Source organism: Leguminivora glycinivorella, chromosome 26 (genome assembly GCF_023078275.1).
Source record: "Leguminivora glycinivorella isolate SPB_JAAS2020 chromosome 26, LegGlyc_1.1, whole genome shotgun sequence".
NCBI lineage: Eukaryota > Metazoa > Arthropoda > Insecta > Lepidoptera > Tortricidae > Leguminivora > Leguminivora glycinivorella.
The window spans coordinates 198442-218720 of record NC_062996.1 but is presented as its reverse complement, the minus strand read 5'-3'; the positions used below and the strand labels follow the sequence as shown (position 1 = coordinate 218720).

Sequence of the window (20279 nt, the reverse complement as noted above, 5' to 3'; positions counted from 1 at the left end):
CTGAACGGAACACTTATAGTGACTTTGGTATTCTTATAAGAACATCATGCACTTACGTCCAGTCTAGAACAGTTGATATTTGGTGCAGTGGAACTGCTGATGATGGTCAGAACACTCAGAACCAAACTCCTCAAATCTGAACGGCACGCTTATAGTGACTTTGGTATTTTTATAAGAACAGCATACACTTACGTCCGGAACAGTGACATTTGGTGCAGTGGAACTGCTGATGATGGTCAGAACCGAACTCCTCAAATATGAACGGCACACTCATAGTGACTTTGGTATTTTTGTAAGAAAAGCATGCATTTAAGTTCAGAACAGTGACATTTATTTAGTTATGTTTGTTAAGCATAATTATTGAGTTTTCAAGTCAAAGTTTGTCAAGCTTCGATTTCTTATAATCGGATTCATGAGGAATTGAGAAACTCCTCAAACCTTAGCGTTATACGTATATTGATTTGTGTTGCCATCAAATAATTAAAGCATTAAAAGCAGTTTTAAAAAATACCTACACATTTCTACATAATCCAACTTATCCAACATTCGCAAAGACGGCGGTTTTTTTTTTCTTAAAAAATATTAAACGTTTTTTTATGGGATAGGAGGCAAACGAGCAGATAGGCTGCCTGATGGTAAGCGATCACTGCCGCCCATGGACACCAGAAGTGTTGGAGGTGCGTTGCTGGCCTTTAAGATGGATGTACGCTCTTTTCTTGAAGGTTTGAAGGTCGCATTGGTCCGGAAATACCGCTGGCGACAATTCATTCCACAGTTTAACTGTGCATGACGTGACCAAATTTGCAAAACATTGCGTCTTAGAAACATTTTAAAGGGTGAAAATCAAAATATGTACATGTTCGTTCTAAAAGTAGCTGATCAAGCATCATCGGTTTGGAAAGCCTGCGGTAAAATTTTTGCTCATTACTATACATATTCGATTTAAGTAAAGGGTTTTGAGATTTAGGAAATAAAACAACGCTTCATTAGATTTAATTTAATAGCATTATGTAATTATAATCTCAATGTAAGGGCAAGCAGTCTTATTTACAATAAACTTAAAAGCGGAAAGAAATATATGCAGAAAGAAAAAAAAGAAGCTGTCTATACTGAATCCCCTAGGGTGGCTATGTATGAATAGCACAGAAAAGTATTAAAATAAAATAAAAACCGGCCAAAAGCGTGTCGGGCCACGCTCAGTGTAGGGTTCCGTAGTTTTCCGTATTTTTCTCAAAACCTATAAAGTTCAAAACAAATTTTCAAAGAAAGTCTTTGTAAAGTTCTACTTTTGTGATTTTTTTCATATTTTTAAACATATGGTTCAAAAGTTATAGCGATTATTTCCGAAAATATGAAAATTATCAAAAATCGATCTTAGTAAAACCACAGAATATATAATAGTACAAGTACAGAAGGCCCACTGCTCTGATGTTTACGACATGCTGCCTTTTTAAATGCCTACAAAATTCTTACAAAGAAACGAGCCGCACGTGCGCGGCGTCCGGCGATAAGGTTGCCTATGGATTAAAACGAATTAATACTCAGATAAAATGTTATACTATTATATTCAAGTCTTGGGTACTTTCTAGGTATATCTATAGTATTTATATATTTTTGCTTAAGTTCCAACATCACAAGCCTTATTGAACCTTTCCGGGGTACTTATTAATAGTAGATCTGTGTAAAAATGTCCTATGGTATTTATTTTATTCATGATATCTATTTAACTAAGCATTATTAGCCATTCCACAAGAGGACATCGCATAAGAACCTTAAAAAAACTCGCGACGTAAAGTAACAATAGAACGTGCGAAAGTGTGTTTCGTGAGAATGCGCGCCACCCCTCATTAGGCCGCGAACTCGCGGCCGCAAGCATGTACTTGCAGCGCGGCGATAGAAACGCGGAGTGAGCCGCCCCTGGTAAAACCTAATTCATTTTTAAATACCTATCTAACAATATATCACACGTTGGGGTTGAAATGAAAAAAAATATCTGCCCCCTCTTTACATGTAGGGGTACCCTAATAAAACATTTATTATTATTAACGACCTTCCACATATTTATAATGAGCCCAAACATGATGGGGTTATGATGAGGAGAATAGCAGTTCTGTTGACCACCTCCTGACTCCATCATGAGAACTTGGACCTCGTCTAGTTCGATGGTGCTCGTCAGCCCAAATCTAATGAGCCCGAACATGATGGGGTTATGATGAGGAGAATAGCAGTTCTGTTGGTCACCTCCTGACTCCATCATGAGACCTGGACCTCATCTAGTTCGATGGTGCTCGTCAGCCCAAACATGATGGGGTTATGATGAGGAGAATAGCAGTTCTGTTGACCACCTCCTGACTCCATCATGAGACCTTGGACCTCATCTAGTGCGATGGTGCACGTCAGCCCAAATCTAATGAGCCCGAACATGATGGGGTTATGATGAGGAGGATAGCAGTTCTGTTGACCACCTCCTGACTCCATCATGAGACCTTGGACCTCATCTAGTTCGATGGTGCACGTCAGCCCAAATCTAATGAGCCCGAACATGATGGGGTTATGATGAGGAGAATAGCAGTTCTGTTGGCCACCTCCTGACCCCGTCATGAGACCTTGGACCTCATCTAGTTCGATGGTGCTCGTCAGCCCAAATCTAATGAGCCCAAACATGATGGGGTTATGATGAGGAGATTAGCAGTTCTGTTGACCACCTCCTGACTCCATCATGAGACCCTGGACCTCATCTAGTTCGATGGTGCTCGTCAGCCCAAATCTAATGAGCCCAAACATGATGGGGTTATGATGAGGAGAATAGCAGTTCTGTTGACCACCTCCTGACTCCATCATGAGACCTTGGACCTCATCTAGTTCGATGGTGCACGTCAGCCCAAATCTAATGAGCCCGAACATGATGGGGTTATGATGAGGAGAATAGCAGTTCTGTTGGCCACCTCCTGACCCCGTCATGAGACCTTGGACCTCATCTAGTTCGATGGTGCTCGTCAGCCCAAATCTAATGAGCCCAAACATGATGGGGTTATGATGAGGAGAATAGCAGTTCTGTTGACCACCTCCTGACTCCATCATGAGACCCTGGACCTCATCTAGTTCGATGGTGCTCGTCAGCCCAAATCTAATGAGCCCAAACATGATGGGGTTATAATGAGGAGAATAGCAGTTCTGTTGACCACCTCCTGACTCCATCATGAGACCTTGGACCTCATCTAGTTCGATGGTGCTCGTCAGCCCAAATCTAATGAGCCCGAACATGATGGGGTTATGATGAGGAGAATAGCAGTTCTGTTGGCCACCTCCTGACCCCGTCATGAGACCTTGGACCTCATCTAGTTCGATGGTGCTCGTCAGCCCAAATCTAATGAGCCCAAACATGATGGGGTTACGATGAGGAGAATAGCAGTTCTGTTGAACATCTCCTGCCTGACTCCATCATCATGAGAACCAGAACCTCATCCTGGTCCCAAAATATAATAATAATTCAAACTCTCAACAAACTTCACGTATAACTTAAAATCCAAAATCATATGAAAAGCATGTCGAATGCTAAAATTGCATAAGGTGTAAAAAGGATCAAGATTTGTTTAGTCGCAGTTTACGGCACTTCTCGGAACTATCGAGCTGCTTACGAAAGCTAGGTGCGCCGGACGATCAAACGCAGGTCCGTTGTCTTCGAGCGCTCGGCGCAGACTGAGCGGGCTCGCGTTAGCACAGTGTCTTTTATTCGAATTTTAGGTGTTTTAAAAACATATCTATCGACAGAGAGGTATGTCTTATATGTATGATTTTTTTCTTATAGGTCAATAAGAAGCTCTAGTTTAGGATAATATTATTTAAGAGTTACAAAAAATGCAGGAATCGCAGGAAAAATACATAATGTAAACCTCTTTTTATCGAAAAAATGGGGAGGATACGGAAGGTTATTTATCCACCATTTCAAGTAAATCTTAAAATGTAAAAGTATTAGCTAACTCGTACAGGATATAACAAATAGGATTGTGATCATTTATTACCCCAAATAACATTTTTAACAGCACAATCACGATTCTAAACGAGCTATCCCACTATGAAAATTGAAAACGTCTTCCGAAAAAACTGATTTTTCGGAAGTATAAAAAGACATATTTTAAAGTAGTACCAATTGACTTTCTAGCTTAAGATATGTACTTTTAGGAACATTATCATTTTTTTAATAATCATTTATAGTTTCTTTATAATTTTGAATGAAAAAGGTTCTATTTTGCAAAAAACGCTCGTCTTTAGGAATAAGGCCTCTTAATAATGCCACGCACAATTGTCAGCTATCTGACGTATGTGAGGTTCTTATTTCTTGTGACCTTGAATGTGAAAACTATAACAAATAGTTTTTAATTCATGACTTTTATATCCACATGAATGAGTTAAAAAAAACACTATATTGCATTGGAAACCAGTTTACAAAATAGATTTTTTTATTATTAGAAAGCGGCCGAAGGGGCAATACCACAGACACGTTAAACCTACAAGAATACCTATAAGACCTTTTTTGAAGTCGATTATAAAGCCGATATTGATATTTATGACGATATGAATGATATGATGTCATTATTCAAATTATGAACAGACCAATCAAATCTGTAAAGATGTTTATGTAGCAATAGGTGTAAGTAAACGAAAAGTAAGCAAGAACGTAAAGTTTATAATGTTACTGCATTTGTAAACATATTTACGGCACAGTCACAGGAAATCTTATTCTGTAACATGCAATGTAAACCTATTATGTCACAATTTGTGACAATGTTTCTATGGAAGACAGATTGTAAACTGAACTTTGGTGCGATAAGTGAAAAGATGAATCTGTCATGTGTGTTGGAAGCATATTTTTGTCATGCAGTGTGTAAAATTATTTAAATGTAAAGGTATTTTTGTAACACTCAACTGTAAAGGTATTTTTGACCTCGACTGTACATCGGATTTACTATTTCCTTTGACTGAAAACACCGTGGCGCTTATTATTACAGAAAAGTAAAAAGGTAAAGTTCAATATGTCAGTGATTGTTTTGATATGCAGCAAAGGTTCGAATTCGATGATGTCACTATATCGCTGACAGCGTTTTCGGTGGCCAAAATATATAAAAATTACACACATTTTTAATCGAAAATACGTAGTCATCATACACTTTTAATACCCAAAATCTACAAATATTGTTTTTTATGTCAAATACTACAGAAGACTATCATTTATTGTGCCAAATTCGATATTAGCCTAGTAAGTAATTAATGTTCGATTCACCCATTTTTATTTTTTACTAAATCTAATATGTGAGTGTGTATAGTAAAACGTCCCACTTTGTCGGTTACCATTAAGGCGAGATTTACTTGTATCTTTATATGAATAAACTGGCAAAGCGGCTTTAGAGCAATCGACAAAGTGGAACGTTTTCAGTGCACACTCACATATATTCATAGTTTGTCTAAAAGTCTTACTGTACGTCTGTTAGTCCAAACATCCAAAGATACTGGAGTAAGATGTGATTATCTATAAGGGCTACTTGCACCAACGAAAAGGGGGAGTTAACCCGAGGGTTAACAATACATTTTATATGGAATTTGACAGATGACAGCCCACTAACCCTGAGTTAAGTGGTGGGTGCTAGTGGGCCTGATTGGGCCAACATCTAACTTTAAATTAATGAATGTTAATGTGATTTTTATGTTTAAAAACATGTTTAAATGATGTTGCATATTAAGCTTTTTTTTTTTTTTTTTTTTCTCTTGCTGTACTACTATTTTGCCTATTTTATGTAATTTCTATTGGTGACCCTAAATAAATAAATAAATAAATGATTTTTTTGCATATGTATGGTCACTGTGGATTTTTTCTTGGGAAAGTAAATGACAATTACAACTGATACCTTTGTTACATTCTTTACATTTGTGTGGTTGTATTTCACTGTGGATTCTTTCGTGGCTAACTAAATATTTTTTACAAGTGAATTCTTTGTTACATTCTTTACATTTGTACGGTTTTATTCCACTATGGATTCTTTCATGGACAACTAATTTAGATTTTTCTTTAAATTCTTTGTTACATTCTTTACATTTGTACGGTTTAATTCCACTATGGATTCTTTCATGGGCAACAAATATAGATTTTTCTCTAAATTCTTTGTTACATTCTTTACATTTATATGGTTTTATACCACTATGGATTCTTTCGTGGCTAACTAAATATTTTTTACAAGTGAATTGTTTGTTACATTCTTTACATTTGTACGGTTTTATTCCACTGTGGATTCTTTCATGGACAACAAATTTAGATTTTTCTTTAAATTCTTTGTTACATTCTTTACATTTGTACGGTTTTATTCCACTATGGATTCTTTCATGGGCAACAAATTTAGATTTTTCTTTAAATTCTTTGTTACATTCTTTACATTTGTATGGTTTTATACCACTATGGATTCTTTCGTGGCTAACTAAATATTGTTTACAAGTGAATTCTTTGTTACATTCTTTACATTTGTACGGTTTAATTCCACTATGGATTCTTTCATGGGCAACAAATATAGATTTTTTTCTAAATTCTTTGTTACATGCTTTACATTTGTATGGTTTTATTCCACTATGGATTCTTTCATGGGCAACAAATATAGATTTTTCTCTAAATTCTTTGTTACATTCTTTACATTTGTATGGTTTTATTCCAATATGGATTCTTTCATGGACAACTAATTTAGATTTTGCTCTAAATTCTTTGTTACATTCTTTACATTTGTATGGTTTTATTCCACTATGGATTCTTTCATGGACCACTAACCGCCTTCTAAAAGTGAATTCTTTGTTACATTCTTTACATTTGTACGGTTTTATTCCACTATGGATTCTTTCGTGGCTAACTAAATATTGTTTACAAGTGAATTCTTTGTTACATTCTTCACATTTGTACGGTTTAATTCCACTATGGATTCTTTCATGGGCAACAAATATAGATTTATCTCTAAATTCTTTGTTACATTCTTTACATTTGTATGGTTTTATTCCACTATGGATTCTTTCATGAGCAACAAATATAGATTTTTCTCTAAATTCTTTGTTACATTCTTTACATTTGTATGGTTTTATTCCACTATGGATTCTTTCATGGACAACTAAAGAATTTTTATAAGTGAATTGTTTGTTACATACTTTACATTGGTATGGTTTTATTCCACTATGGATTCTTTCATGGACAACTAAAGAATCTTTATAATTGAATTGTTTGTTACATACTTTACATTTGTATGGTTTTATTCCACTATGGATTCTTTCATGGATAACTAATTTAGATTTTGCTGTAAATTCTTTGTTACATTCTTTACATTTGTATGGTTTTATTCCACTATGGGTTCTTTCATGGACAACTAATTTAGATTTTGCTGTAAATTCTTTGTTACATTCTTTACATTTGTATGGTTTTATTCCACTATGGATTCTTTCATGGACAACTAAAGAATCTTTATAATTGAATTGTTTGTTACATACTTTACATTTGTATGGTTTTATTCCACTATGGATTCTTTCATGGATAACTAATTTAGATTTTGTTATAAATTCTTTGTTACATACTTTACATTTGTATGGTTTTATTCCACTATGGATTCTTTCATGGGCAACAAATATAGATTTTTCTCTAAATTCTTTGTTACATTCTTTACATTTGTATGGTTTTATTCCACTATGGATTCTTTTATGGACAACTAATTTAGATTTTTCTCTAAATTCTTTGTTACATTCTTTACATTTGTATGGTTTTATTCCACTATGGATTCTTTCATGGACCACTAACCGCCTTCTAAAAGTGAATTCTTTGTTACATTCTTTACATTTGTACGGTTTTATTCCACTATGGATTCTTTCATGGCCAACTAAATATTGTTTACAAGTGAATTCTTTGGTACATACTTTACATTTGTACGGTTTTATTCCACTATGGATTCTTTCATGGACAACTAAAGAACTTTTACGAGTAAATTCTTTGTTACATACTTTACATTGGCATGATTTCATCACACTACGTTTATTTTCACGGCGACCTACCGATACTTTTCGAGTGAATTTTCTGTTACATTTCTTTCTTTTATGTGAATCCAGATCTTTTTCAGTTGAAAATCGCTTATTGCATTCTTTACAAACGTAGGGTTTGTCTGTAGAGTGCAACCTTAGATGCTTCTTCAGTGACAAGACACTAGGAAATGTTTCTTTACAAGCTCCGCAGGTGTGCCTTCCCTCCGGGTGAGTATGTGTTCTGATATGGCGGATTAGAGTAAGTTTTGACGTGCATAGGTGAGCGCACATGTCGCAACAGTAGACTTCGGTATTCGTTACTGGTGTGCGTGTGATATTTTCCTGTTTGTGTGTGTTCAAACTAGTGTCGTGTGTGGGGCGAGTATCGTGTGTGTAGGCTTGTTCGTCGCTCTCGCGGTGTGACGTCACGGGGCACGGCGGGCTCTCGCGGTGTGACGTCACGGGGCACGGCGAGCTCTCGCGGAGTGACGTCACGGGGCACGGCGGGCTCGCACGCGGTGAGTCGCGTAGGCGCTCGAGCTTCACGGAGCACCCTAGCGTGAGCTGCTGAACAGCTCGCGAGGTCAGAGGTGCTCTATCAACTTCGTACTGGCCAGCTGAAGACAAGGAAACACATGTCTATTTCCAAACAAAAATGGCCATATCAAATGAAGTTCAAGCATATGATCAGTAATTCAGTACTTTCCCATCACCACGGAACAATCGTGCTCCGGATCATTGGGGCAAAAGCAGAATGCGACGAATGCAAGAACTTGACAAAAAACGAATAAGACGATCCAAGACGATATCAATATTGAAATAGTTATTTTTCAGTACAGATGGTCGTTTTTTTACGCACTAGTGCGAGAAGTGGTTCATTATATGTCAGGTCGAAACTTCCATCTGTACTGAAAAACGTCGTTCGATACACGTGCGAAAAGGAAATTCGTAACTCGTGTCGATTTAAAACACTCCCTTCGGTCGTGTCGCACTTGTATCGAAATGTACTATTCTACGGATTCTACCTCTATGCAAGGGTGCAAAGTTGTATTTTAACGCCGAGTGTGGAATTGAAAAACGAGCAAGCGAAAGGATTCTATAGTTGAACCACGAGCGAAGCGAGTGGGTCGAGAATAGAATCCTGAGCTTGCGAGTTTTTCAACACACGAGAAGTAAAATACATTTGCACCCGTGTGTGACACAAAACTTTTCCCCTCATTATAGCGAGGAAAGTACAAGGCAAAAAACGCGTTTAATCACTGCTTACATTAGTTCCACAGGTGGTAAAACATCTTTATCACTAGATTAACCCACTTTTATCAGTTTTAAAGTAGAAAATTTTCCTCTATTCAAGGTCAAATTACTTTATCCACTAGTGGATAAAGTCTTTCCTTATCCACTAGTGGATAAACTCGGTATTAAAGGACAAAGCACGTGTTTCCGAGCTAGTGAGGGGAAATAGTTATTTGTTATGCAAGGGTGCAGAGTTGTATTTTAACGCCTAGTGAAATCGAAAAACGAGAAAGAGAAAGTATTCTATAGTTGAAGGTACGAGAATAGAATCCTGAACTTGCAAGTTTTTCAACACACGAGAAGTAAAATACATTTGCACCCGTGTGTGACACAAAGCTTTTCCCCTCACTATAGCGAGGAAAGTAAAACGCAAAAAACGCGTTTATCATTGCTTCCAGTAGTTCCACAGATGATAAATCATCATCATTACTATAAAAAAAATCATCATCATTATAGTCACCTGCTTTTATCAATTTTAAAGCAGAAAATTTGACTTTATTTAAGTTCAAATTACTTTATCCACTATTGGATAAAATGCGTTTTTACCCGCTGTAATTAAAGGATAAAACACGTGCTTCCGAGCTAGTGAGGGAAAAAAATATAGTATACCGGGCGCCATTATGACTTGTAAAAATGTATAATTATTTACCAATAAAGATCATTTCTCGGGTAATTAACCTTTTGGCCGCCAGAGACTTCGGAAAATCGTAACCACGACGCCAGCGACGGCATTTGACGTCATGCATTTTTTAAATGAAAATATATCGAAAATCACTTTTATGTTAGCATAATTTCTTTACCCATCCTTAATTTACCCCCGTGGCGTCAGTGGCACGGTTCTCCGTTGACGTCATTTGCCGTCTTTGGCGTTCTAAAGGTTAAACGGACTATTTATAGTCAGGGACCAAACGACCTCTTTTACAAAAAGTCGTCGACATCTTTTCTAAATACCTAAAACAGGTATGGATGTGTTCCTCGTTATCTCCAGATTACGAATTGACCTGTTTTAGTTTAAGGAGGGGGGGACGGGTTGAGAAAAAGGGGGGAGAAAGATGGCGGCCCACCATCATAGATATTTATTCACATCTCGAGTTCTATGGCACCAATCTGTTCGTGCAAGGTGTCTTTTGAAAGCTTATTAAACCTACTTTAATTGTTTTTAAATAACTATACTCATAAAAGTAACCGTTTACGAAATATTTGAAAATATGTGTTTTTTTATCGCGCATGAATTGCACAAGTACTAGAAAAAATGCGTCTAACTCAATAAACAATAACTTTACCGCAATTGATGTTATTATAAAATTTTCGCGTCTATTCATGCTCTTTCTAAAAATATAAGTTTCATTGGTATATGATAATATATAACCATGTAATTACGAATTTGGTTTAGCAGGAGTCACTCTGCCCGGTCGCAGAAATGGGCGCTGACCGTAGTAAAGTATTCAATATTTTTGAGGTCCTATTTTACGGATCCATATGCGAGAGGTATCGTTTTAAAGCTAATTAAACCTACTATATTTTTTTATAAACAACTATAATCATAAAGGTAGCTGTTTAGAAAATATTTGAAAATATGTGTTTTATAGACCATGAGTCGCACAAGTACCTACTGGTAAAAAATGCTTCTTAATCACAAAACAACAACTTTTCCGGAATTGATGTTAGTATAAGATTTACGCGGAATTTCGTGCGCTTTCTAATAACATAAGTTTTATTGGTGTATGATATTATATAACCAAGTAATTACAAATATGGTTAAGTAGGGGCCACAGCGCCCGGTCACGTATGGATGCTGACCGTCGCCAAATTTTCTATATTTTTCAGATCCTATTTTATTTAACAGGAATCTTTTGAAAGCATATTATGCGTACTATCATTAGTTCTTAATAATTTTAGTTGTAACCACAGAACTTAATTTAGATAGAAGAAACAAATTCATATATTTGTATAGGGGCCGAGCGTGTCAAATTTTGTACTGAAGTTGATTCTTGCCTGTAATTTTAAATAACAAAATTAACGGCGATATGTCACAGGCTCTTGATTGTTCATAATATTTGTGTTGTTGCAATTGAATATCACGTAACGAGGCATTTTTTATGTTTTGGTTGACTTCAACTTACAAAAATTGACGCCCGAAAGCTGCAAGCTGCGAGTAAAGACGGACAACTCAGTGGATGTCACTGAGTTCATTTGACACGCTAAGTAGATACGTTTGCTTGATCTATGGTATATATGACATCTGTGGTTGTAACTGTAGTAGCTAACAAAATATTTGAAAATATGCATTGGAACCGATGTGAGTAAAACATGCTTCTAAATCAATGAATTATATTTTTTCCGCAATTCATATAATAACAAAATAAACGGCGAAATGTATGACCTTTTCAAATAATAAGTTTTGTCAGTATTGCATAAACAATTAATGTTAATTTATCCATCATACTCACTGCGCACCGTCATATACATGGATGACCATTTTCGTTGCCGTTTTCATAATTTTTAAGATTGTATCTTGGTGCATGACCAATAAACAATAACTTTACCGCAAATAATGTTATGATAAGATTTACAGGACATTTCATATGCTTTCTAAAAATATAAGTTTTATTGATGTATGATATTATACAACCAAGTAATTACGAATTTGGTTTAGCAGGTGTCACTGCACCCCCGTGACGTAAATAGGTGCTAACCGTCGCCTAATTTTATGTATTTCTCAGATCCTATTTTAGCGATCAATTTGTGAGAGGTATCATTTGAAAGCATATTATGCGTACTATCGTTACTTTTTAATAATTTTAGTCGTAATTCTAGAAGTTTACAAAATATTTGACAATATGTGTATTTTTACTGTATATGAATAGCATTCGCACTGATACGAGTGAAACATGCTTCTAGCTCAATAAATTATATTTTTCCGCAATTGATATAATAACGAAATGAACCGCAAAATGTATGGCCTTTACAAAAAATGAGTTTTGTTAGTTTTGCTTAAACAATTAATGTTAATTTTGTCCACCATACCCACTGCGCACGGTCAATCGTCATATAAATAAACGGATGTCCACCGCCGTTGCCTTAACTTTTTCATCATGTTACAGATTTTATTCTACTGATCAATTAAGTATATAAGTAAATTCGATACGTGATAGATTATATTTATTATGAATATACGATTATTGAAATAAAATCTGAAAAATCATGAAAAAGGGCAACGACGGTGGACATCCATTTATATGATGGTGCGCAGTAGGTGAGCTGAACAAATTCAAATTAATTGTTTATGCAATACAAACCAAACTTATTTTTTGTGTAAGTCATACATTTTCCGTTTATTTTGTTATTATTTCAATTGCGGAAAACTATAATTTATTGAGCTAGAAGCGTGTCTTATCAATGCCAATGCTATTCATGCACAGTAAAATACACATATTACTAATCAAATATTTTGTAAACTTCTACAGTTTCCACTTGAAATATTAGAAATAAAGATAGTACGCATAATATGCTTTCAAATGATACCTCTCACAAATTTATCAGTAAAATAGGATCTGAGTAACGTAGAAAATTTGGCGACGGTCAGTCAGCACCCAATATCGTGACAGGGCGCAGTGACCCCTGCTAAACCAAATTCGTAATTACTTGGTCATATATTATCATACACCAATAAAACTTATATTTTTAGAAAGCGCATGAAATTTCGCGTAAATTTTATAATAACATTAATTGCGGTAAAGTTATGGTTTATTAAATTAGAAACATTTTTATCTGTATGTGCAACTCGTGCTCGAAAAAAAAACTCATGTTTTCAAATATTTTGTAAACAGCTACCTTTATAACTATAGTTATTCAAAAATAATTATAGTAGGTTTAATTTGCTTTCAAATGATACCTCTTACATATGGATCCGTAAAATAAGAACTTAAAAATATTGAATACTTTACTACGGTCAGCGCTCATTTTTATGCGACCGGCGGAGTGACCACTACGAAACAAAATTCGTAATTTAATGGTTATATTATCACTTACCAATAAAACTTATATTTTTAGAAAGCTCATGAATAGTCGCGTAAATTTTATAATAACATCAATTGCGGTAACGTTATTGTTTATTGACTTAGAAGCATTTTTTACCAGTACTTGTGCGATTCATGCTCGATAAAAAACACATATTTTCAAATATTATGTAAACAGCTACCTTTAATACTATAGTTATGTGTAAACAATTATAGTAGGTTTAATTATCTTTCAAACGATACCTCCCACATATGGATCCGTAAAATAAGACCTCAAAAATATTGAATACTTTACTACGGTCAGCGCCCGTTTATGCGACCTGGAGGATAACCTCTGCCAAACAAAATTCTTAATTACATGGTTATATATTATCACATACCAATGAAACTTATATTTTTAGAAAGAGCATGAATAGACGCAAAAATTTTATAATAACATCAATTGCGGTAAAGTTATTGTTTATTGAGTTAGACGCATTTTTTACTAGTACTTGTGCAATTCATGCGCGATAAAAAAACACATATTTTCAAATATTTCCTAAACGGTTACTTTTATGAGCATAGTTATTTGAAAACAATTAAAGTAGGTTTAATAAGCTTTCAAATGACACCTCGCACGAACAGATTGGTGCCATAGAACTCGAGATGTGAATAAATATCTATGATGGTCGGTCGCCATCTTTCCCCCCCTTTTTCTCGACCCGTCCCCCCCTCCTTAAACTAAAACAGGTCAATTCGTAATCTGGAGAACGAGGAACATATCCATACCTGTTTTAGGTATTTAGAAGAGATGTCGACGAAAATCGTGAAGGAGACGACTTGTGGCCAAATTGGCTCTAGACTATTTAATTCACCTAAAACTCCCTAAAACAATCAAAATTTGTTTATTGAAAAAAAAAAAAAAGAAATTCTCCCTTGACTTTCATAAGATCATTTCATTATGTTAATGCCTAAATTGAATTTCATTTCATGTCATCCACATAGCGCATCTATGGTGGAAAGGCACCCTTATGTTACCTATTCTTCAAGTGACAATAATGAAACTTTTAATGTAATTCCAAGTGTGTACTTACGTGACAAAAATCCGTCTCGCGGCTCCTCTTTACAAGGCGGGCCCTCGTCTGGAGCTGAACACGGAATAATGGGATTTAGAATTATTAACCTAGATTGTGTAGTTAGGTCAAAAAGTGTGTCCACATGAGAGGTCATTGTTTGGGCTGGTGTCCCTCTCGCACTTACTGACAATGTCAACACTATTCAGTGACGTCATCACTGTCATACATTGGGGATACCAGTCAATTTTCAAAGTTACTACCAAATCTACTAATACCCATTTGAACCTATTTTTTAATTATACAAATCTTTGATTTATTGGCATCAAAATAATTACATTATAATTATTTGCCGATTCTTTAAAATATATCGAAACCCTAGTTTGAATATAACACTAGAATAATATAAGAAGTTATAAAGTCAGGTAATATACAGATAAAAATACTACTACTATGGTAACCTCATTAACTCTGGCCACACGTGCGAGAGGGACACCAGCCCAATCTGTATGCATATTATTGCATATAATGTATATGCAATAATATGTATATGCAATAAAAATAAAAAATAAAATTTAAAATCGGTCCAGTAACGACGGAGATATCGAGGAACAAACATTAAAATAAAATACAGACGAATTGAGAACCCCTTCCTTTGAGATTTGGAAGGCGGTTAAAAAATGACGAGCACCACCAGTGGTGAAGGCCGGATTCGAACCGGCGTCTTTTAGCAATCCGGGCCAAACGCCATGAACCCCTAGGCCACCACGCCACAGCGGAAACCGTCGAAATTTCTCTTGTATATGTCATCTTTGTAAGACTAGGCGTCTTTGACCAACTCTAAGGGCAAGCAGTAGGTGCTTGCACCTCCTATACGAAACCTTTACAGGTTTATGATATAGCTAGAGAGACTGGTGCTGCCATCTATACGCAACTATGGGAACAAATCAAATTATTTTAACAAATATTTTGATTTGTGTTTTTTTTATGTAGTCACACAACTATAATATAAATTAAAAATCGAAATAAGATGTCATATATTTAAGAAAAAATGACGAGCACCACCAGTGGTGAAGGCCGGATTCGAACCGGCGTCTTTTAAACATAAAAAAAAACACACAAATCAACATATTTTAACAAATATTTTAATTTGTTCCCATAGTTGCGTATTACAAATCTACTTACGTGACAGATATTCGTCTGGCGGCTCCTCTTTACAAGGCGGGGCGGGGCTCTTCTCGCCCGGAGCTAAACACGGAATAATAGTTATAGTATGAATTTTCTGAGATGAACGTTTCGCTTTTGCCGTAATCTGTTAAATAAAGGCCTTTGTTTCTATTATTCACGTCGGCTAGCTCCCGTTTCCACAGCACGTGCTAAAGTCTCAGTGTAGTTAAAAAGCAACTATCATGATAGCAATAAGGTTCAAATTTATTAAACAGTTTGCAGTATGCAGGTAACTTTTTTTGAAGATGATTAAACGTGTTATCTCCGAAACGGCTTTTTATGGATTTGAACCTTGTTACTATCATGATAGTTGCTTTTTAACTACACTGAGACTATAGCACGTGCCGTTTAGACGGGAGCTAGCTGCCGTGAATAATAGACACAAAGGTCTTTGTTTAACAGATTACGGCTAAAGCGAAAAGTTCATCTCAGAGAATTCATACTATATACTCTGTCAAACAAGTCTGTCAGTATATAAGAAGAAAGAAAACTATAGGTAATTAGGTATCCTTTTCTATAGCACCCTAAAGAAAAGGATGCATATAGTTTACTGATAGTTCTGATAGTTTACAGACAGTGATCATGATGCATGCAACTGCGTCGAAATATCGGGAGCTCGACAAAAATCAAAAAGGTAATCACGGTCTATATCCCGGTCAATATAAGTCTAATGAAAATAACCGTGAATCATCCAAAACTCTTATCTAGGATTTAATTAATTCTAACTATTATTATTCTGAATGCCAGATACTCACGCAAAGAAGGCTCGGGAACATCGCTGCTCATGTCATCTTCAAGGTGTTCATCCAAGGCTTTCTCCTCTAAAACATAACATACACGATACATGATACAGTTTTTTTTCCGTTAAATTCGACACGTAGCTAGGTTCATTATCAGAAACCACCCTGAATATCACTTTTAGTTAAATTCGCAAAAAATTTTTTTCATCGTTTTCATAATAAATTTCATATATTAGTGTGAGAGACCCTTTAAGAATAACATTCAAGTTAGTCCGGCAACAGACTGTCTAATCTTCATAATCTTATGAAATCAGATCGAGTGCACGGATTCCCATACAATTTCGCAACTGTCCACACACAGTCTTATTTTTTAAGATTATGATTTTTTTCAGATTGATCTGACAGATTGCGAATAATTTAAATTTTACGAATGTGTGTGGCAAGGCTCAATCTTATTTTATATAAGATTTTTTAAGATTATAAAAATTAAGACTGTCTGTTGCCGGTCTTAGTGTCAAGTGACTGACGGCACATGTCAAAACAAATTACATTAGAAATTGGTAAAGGCTGTCACACACGTGTTCAGTAATTATCTTTATTTTTTTTAACAACTCGATAACCGTAAGAGCACAGTATAAAAAAAGAGTACTATCGTACAGTATGGCCACTCCCGCTCTCCGCTGAAAGTACCCCCCCCACGCCCCCTCTCGGTTACCTCACAGTTACCGCCTGTCAAAAACGCGAACAGTCGACCTGTCATATTTCACTCATACAAGCATAGTACGCGTTCACCTACACGAGCTTAGACTGTGTGCTAGGAACGCGCCCCTTTCATATATTTGATCGCCAGTGTCCGAGGTGTGGTAAGGAAAGTTCAAACTTTGCTTAGTGACTTTTGAGCTCATAATGAACAACTTTTATTGCAGGACCAATGCTGAAATCGCAAATAGTATTTTATACAATCGTGATATAATACAAGTAATACAAATATCGTACCGTACTATTAGGCCACTCAGCAAGCTTCGTGGCCTAAACACGGTACTCGACTGAAAAGCTTAATTAAATCACTATTGTATACAATACTTTTTCTATGAGTCATTTTCATCATCAATGGACGAAAAATATCATCATTCAAGTTAAAATTAATGTTAATAGACTCGTTCACCGTTGTATCAACATTGAATTACCTAGCAATCAATTGTTTATCATAACCGTCTCTGATTGGTCGATAACGCGATGGATTAAAATAAAAATGTGTTTCAGATGCAGAAAAAATTGCCAGAGGTATCGCAAATTAGTATAGAAGAACTTGTATGAAGTTCTATTTTTGAATTTTTTTCAGTTAACTAAAGTGAAGTGTAATGAAATATTATTGTTGACTAAGTGTCAAAAACTTATCCAACACTGAAAATTCGGCACATATAGTTTAGTCTGTGGTGTCCTAGTTGACAGATTAAAGTCGACGAGTATAAAATAGTACATTACGATACAAGTGCGTAAAAAAGGAACTTCGAAACGAGTCGCGATAAATTAAAACACGACCGAAGGGAGTGTTTTAAATCGACACGAGTTGCGAATTTCCTTTTCGCACGTGTATCATACGACGTTTTTCAGTACAGATGAGCTTCCGAAGTTTCGACCTGTTACATAATGAACCACTTCTCGCACTAGTGCGTAAAAAAAACCATCTGTACTGAAAAAAATGTTTTGTGTTTCATAAATTTCGACTGTCATGATCAGGATGCCGCTAATTACCATGAAACAGCCAATTTTTTGTTCGCGACTTCAGCAATGTTTGAATTGTCCTTTTAATTTCATCCTGTAGTTTACATGACATAAAATAGCCTTTACTTCCAAGACTTAAAACTTAAACAATCTATAAAAAAAACCGAACATTCTCCTCACGTGTGAAAGTCAACACTACGGCACAGAATATATAATAGTACAAGTACAGAAGGCCCACTGCTTTGATGTTCACGAAATGCCGCCTTTTTAAATGCCTACAAAATGTTTACAAAGAAACCAGCCGCACGTTGGGCAGCGTCAGATGATTTGGTTGCCTATGGATTCAAACGAATTAATTACTCAGATAAAATTTTATACTATTATATTTAAGTCTTGGGTACTTTCTAGATATATATACAGTATTTTGGTTTAAGTTCCAACATCACAAGCCTTATTGAACTTTTCCGTGGGACTTAATCAACAGTAGATCTGTGTACGAATGTCCTATGGTACTTATTTTATTCATGATGTCTATTCAACTTAGCATTGTTAGCCATTCAACACACGGACATCGCATATGAACCTTGAAAAATAAAACCCCAAACTAAGCAAAGCTTGTACTATGGGTGCTACGCGACGATATACATATTTAAATAGATAAATACATACCTGTGTACATAGAGAACATCCATGACTCAGGGACAAATATATGTGCTCACACAAACAAAAATGCCCTTACCGGGATTCGAACCCAGGACCGCGGCTTAGCAGTCACTACCGACTGAGCCAGAAATATCTGTGCTCACACAAACAAATGCCCTTACCAGGATTCGGACCCAGGACCGTGGCTTAGCAGTCACTACCGACTGAGCCAGACCGGTCGTCTTTAAGTTTACCTTTGGCTCTCAGTGCTGCCTGGAGCCTCTGACGCAGCTCGGCCTGGCAGCGCTGCACCTGCATCTTGAAGGAGCTCGCCTCCCGCAGGCGCCTCTCACACTCCCCGCAGATGCCACTCTGCTCCTCATTGCTTGATGCCAGCTGCAAGATGTTGTATAGGGTCATAGTTAGCATCCATATACACTTTAAGCGCAACACACACAGACCGCGGGCGCGGGACCTAGCAGGCGGGCGCGTTTTTCACACCCTTCACACAGAGCGGGAGCACGGCGGGCGCGGCGGGCCCGCAGCGGCCCCGGCGCGGGTTCTCACCGCCATCGATCGTTGGCAGTCTGCACCAAGATGTCAGAAGATATGGACACAGACGAGGAATTATCGTTTCTGCTTGTTTTGAGGAATAAAGTTCGCAAAAGAAAAAAAAACTGGGTTCACGAAATTAATAAGAAACGATTAATATTTGGAGAGTACCATAGACTGTGTAGAGAACTGGAAACATATGAACATAAGATTTTTTAAATATTTTCACATTTCAAAGGCAGCCTTTGAAGCGTTACATGAAACATTGAGTGCAAAAATATACAAACAGGATACAATAACATACAATCATGCCTGTTTCCCATAAAGGGGTAGGCAGAGCAGATGAAACTGCAAAAGATACAGTGCCACTCTTGGCAAATAAGGGGTTGAAAGAAAACTAAACTGTGACATTTCAGTGATAGTCTGCCAGCCTCTCGCCTACGCCACAATTTACCCCATATCCCACAGTCGCCTTCTACGACACCCACGGGAAGAAAGGGGGTGGTGAAATTCTTAACCCGTCACCACACGGATACAAATACAAACAAACAAACAAAACAACAGGACACAAATTTTCACACGAAACAGGATTCAAATTTTGTAAATAAATACAAACGCCATGAAATGCACGCGCCCGCCCGACGCGCTGTGTGTGAGCTGATACGCAAACCAAGGAATAACGAAAAAAGCTGCCATCATTCACTTACTTTGATCACGAAGCATTCTTCAATCATGAACGAGTATATCTCCGTAATGCCGTGACGAGTGTACGGCGTCCTCAAATCTTTCGCCGAAGGCCGCTGCAGGCAGCAGTGGCACTGATTTGTCGGTTCCATAATAATACGTACATTAAAACACACTGCGTCGACTTTATTCGCACGTTTAAAATATATAACTTTCAGATTCTACTTGTTTGTTTCACGAGATAAACAGATTCGCGCGATCATCACCAATCATCACAATGACACAATCCTTCCTGCCAAAATAATGGAGCG

The 20279-nt window shown here is 36.5% G+C and overlaps 1 protein-coding gene across 1 annotated transcript; it reads right to left on the bottom strand.

Moving 5' to 3' along the window:
• Positions 1–5583: 5583 nt before the first annotated feature.
• On the bottom strand, positions 5584–20279 carry LOC125239642 (zinc finger protein 420-like). The gene is made up of 6 exons (XM_048147285.1): positions 19992–20279; positions 18987–19128; positions 16381–16446; positions 15584–15646; positions 14420–14473; positions 5584–8651 (listed from the first exon to the last, which is right to left on the bottom strand). The coding sequence occupies exons 1-6, from the start codon at positions 20118–20120 to the stop codon at positions 5812–5814; spliced, it is 3294 nt and encodes a 1097-aa protein (XP_048003242.1). The 5' UTR covers positions 20121–20279; the 3' UTR covers positions 5584–5811.

Excerpts from the sequence above, each read along its gene's own strand:
- LOC125239642 (XM_048147285.1), bottom strand. The coding sequence starts at position 20,120 with ATGGAACCGACAAATCAGTGCCACTGCTGCCTGCAGCGGCCTTCGGCG. Across the intron at positions 16,447-18,986 it reads GGCAGCACTGAGAGCCAAAG|AGGAGAAAGCCTTGGATGAA; the intron begins GTAAACTTAAAG and ends GTTATGTTTTAG. Across the intron at positions 14,474-15,583 it reads GCCAGACGAATATCTGTCAC|CTCCAGACGAGGGCCCGCCT; the intron begins GTAAGTAGATTT and ends TTCCGTGTTCAG.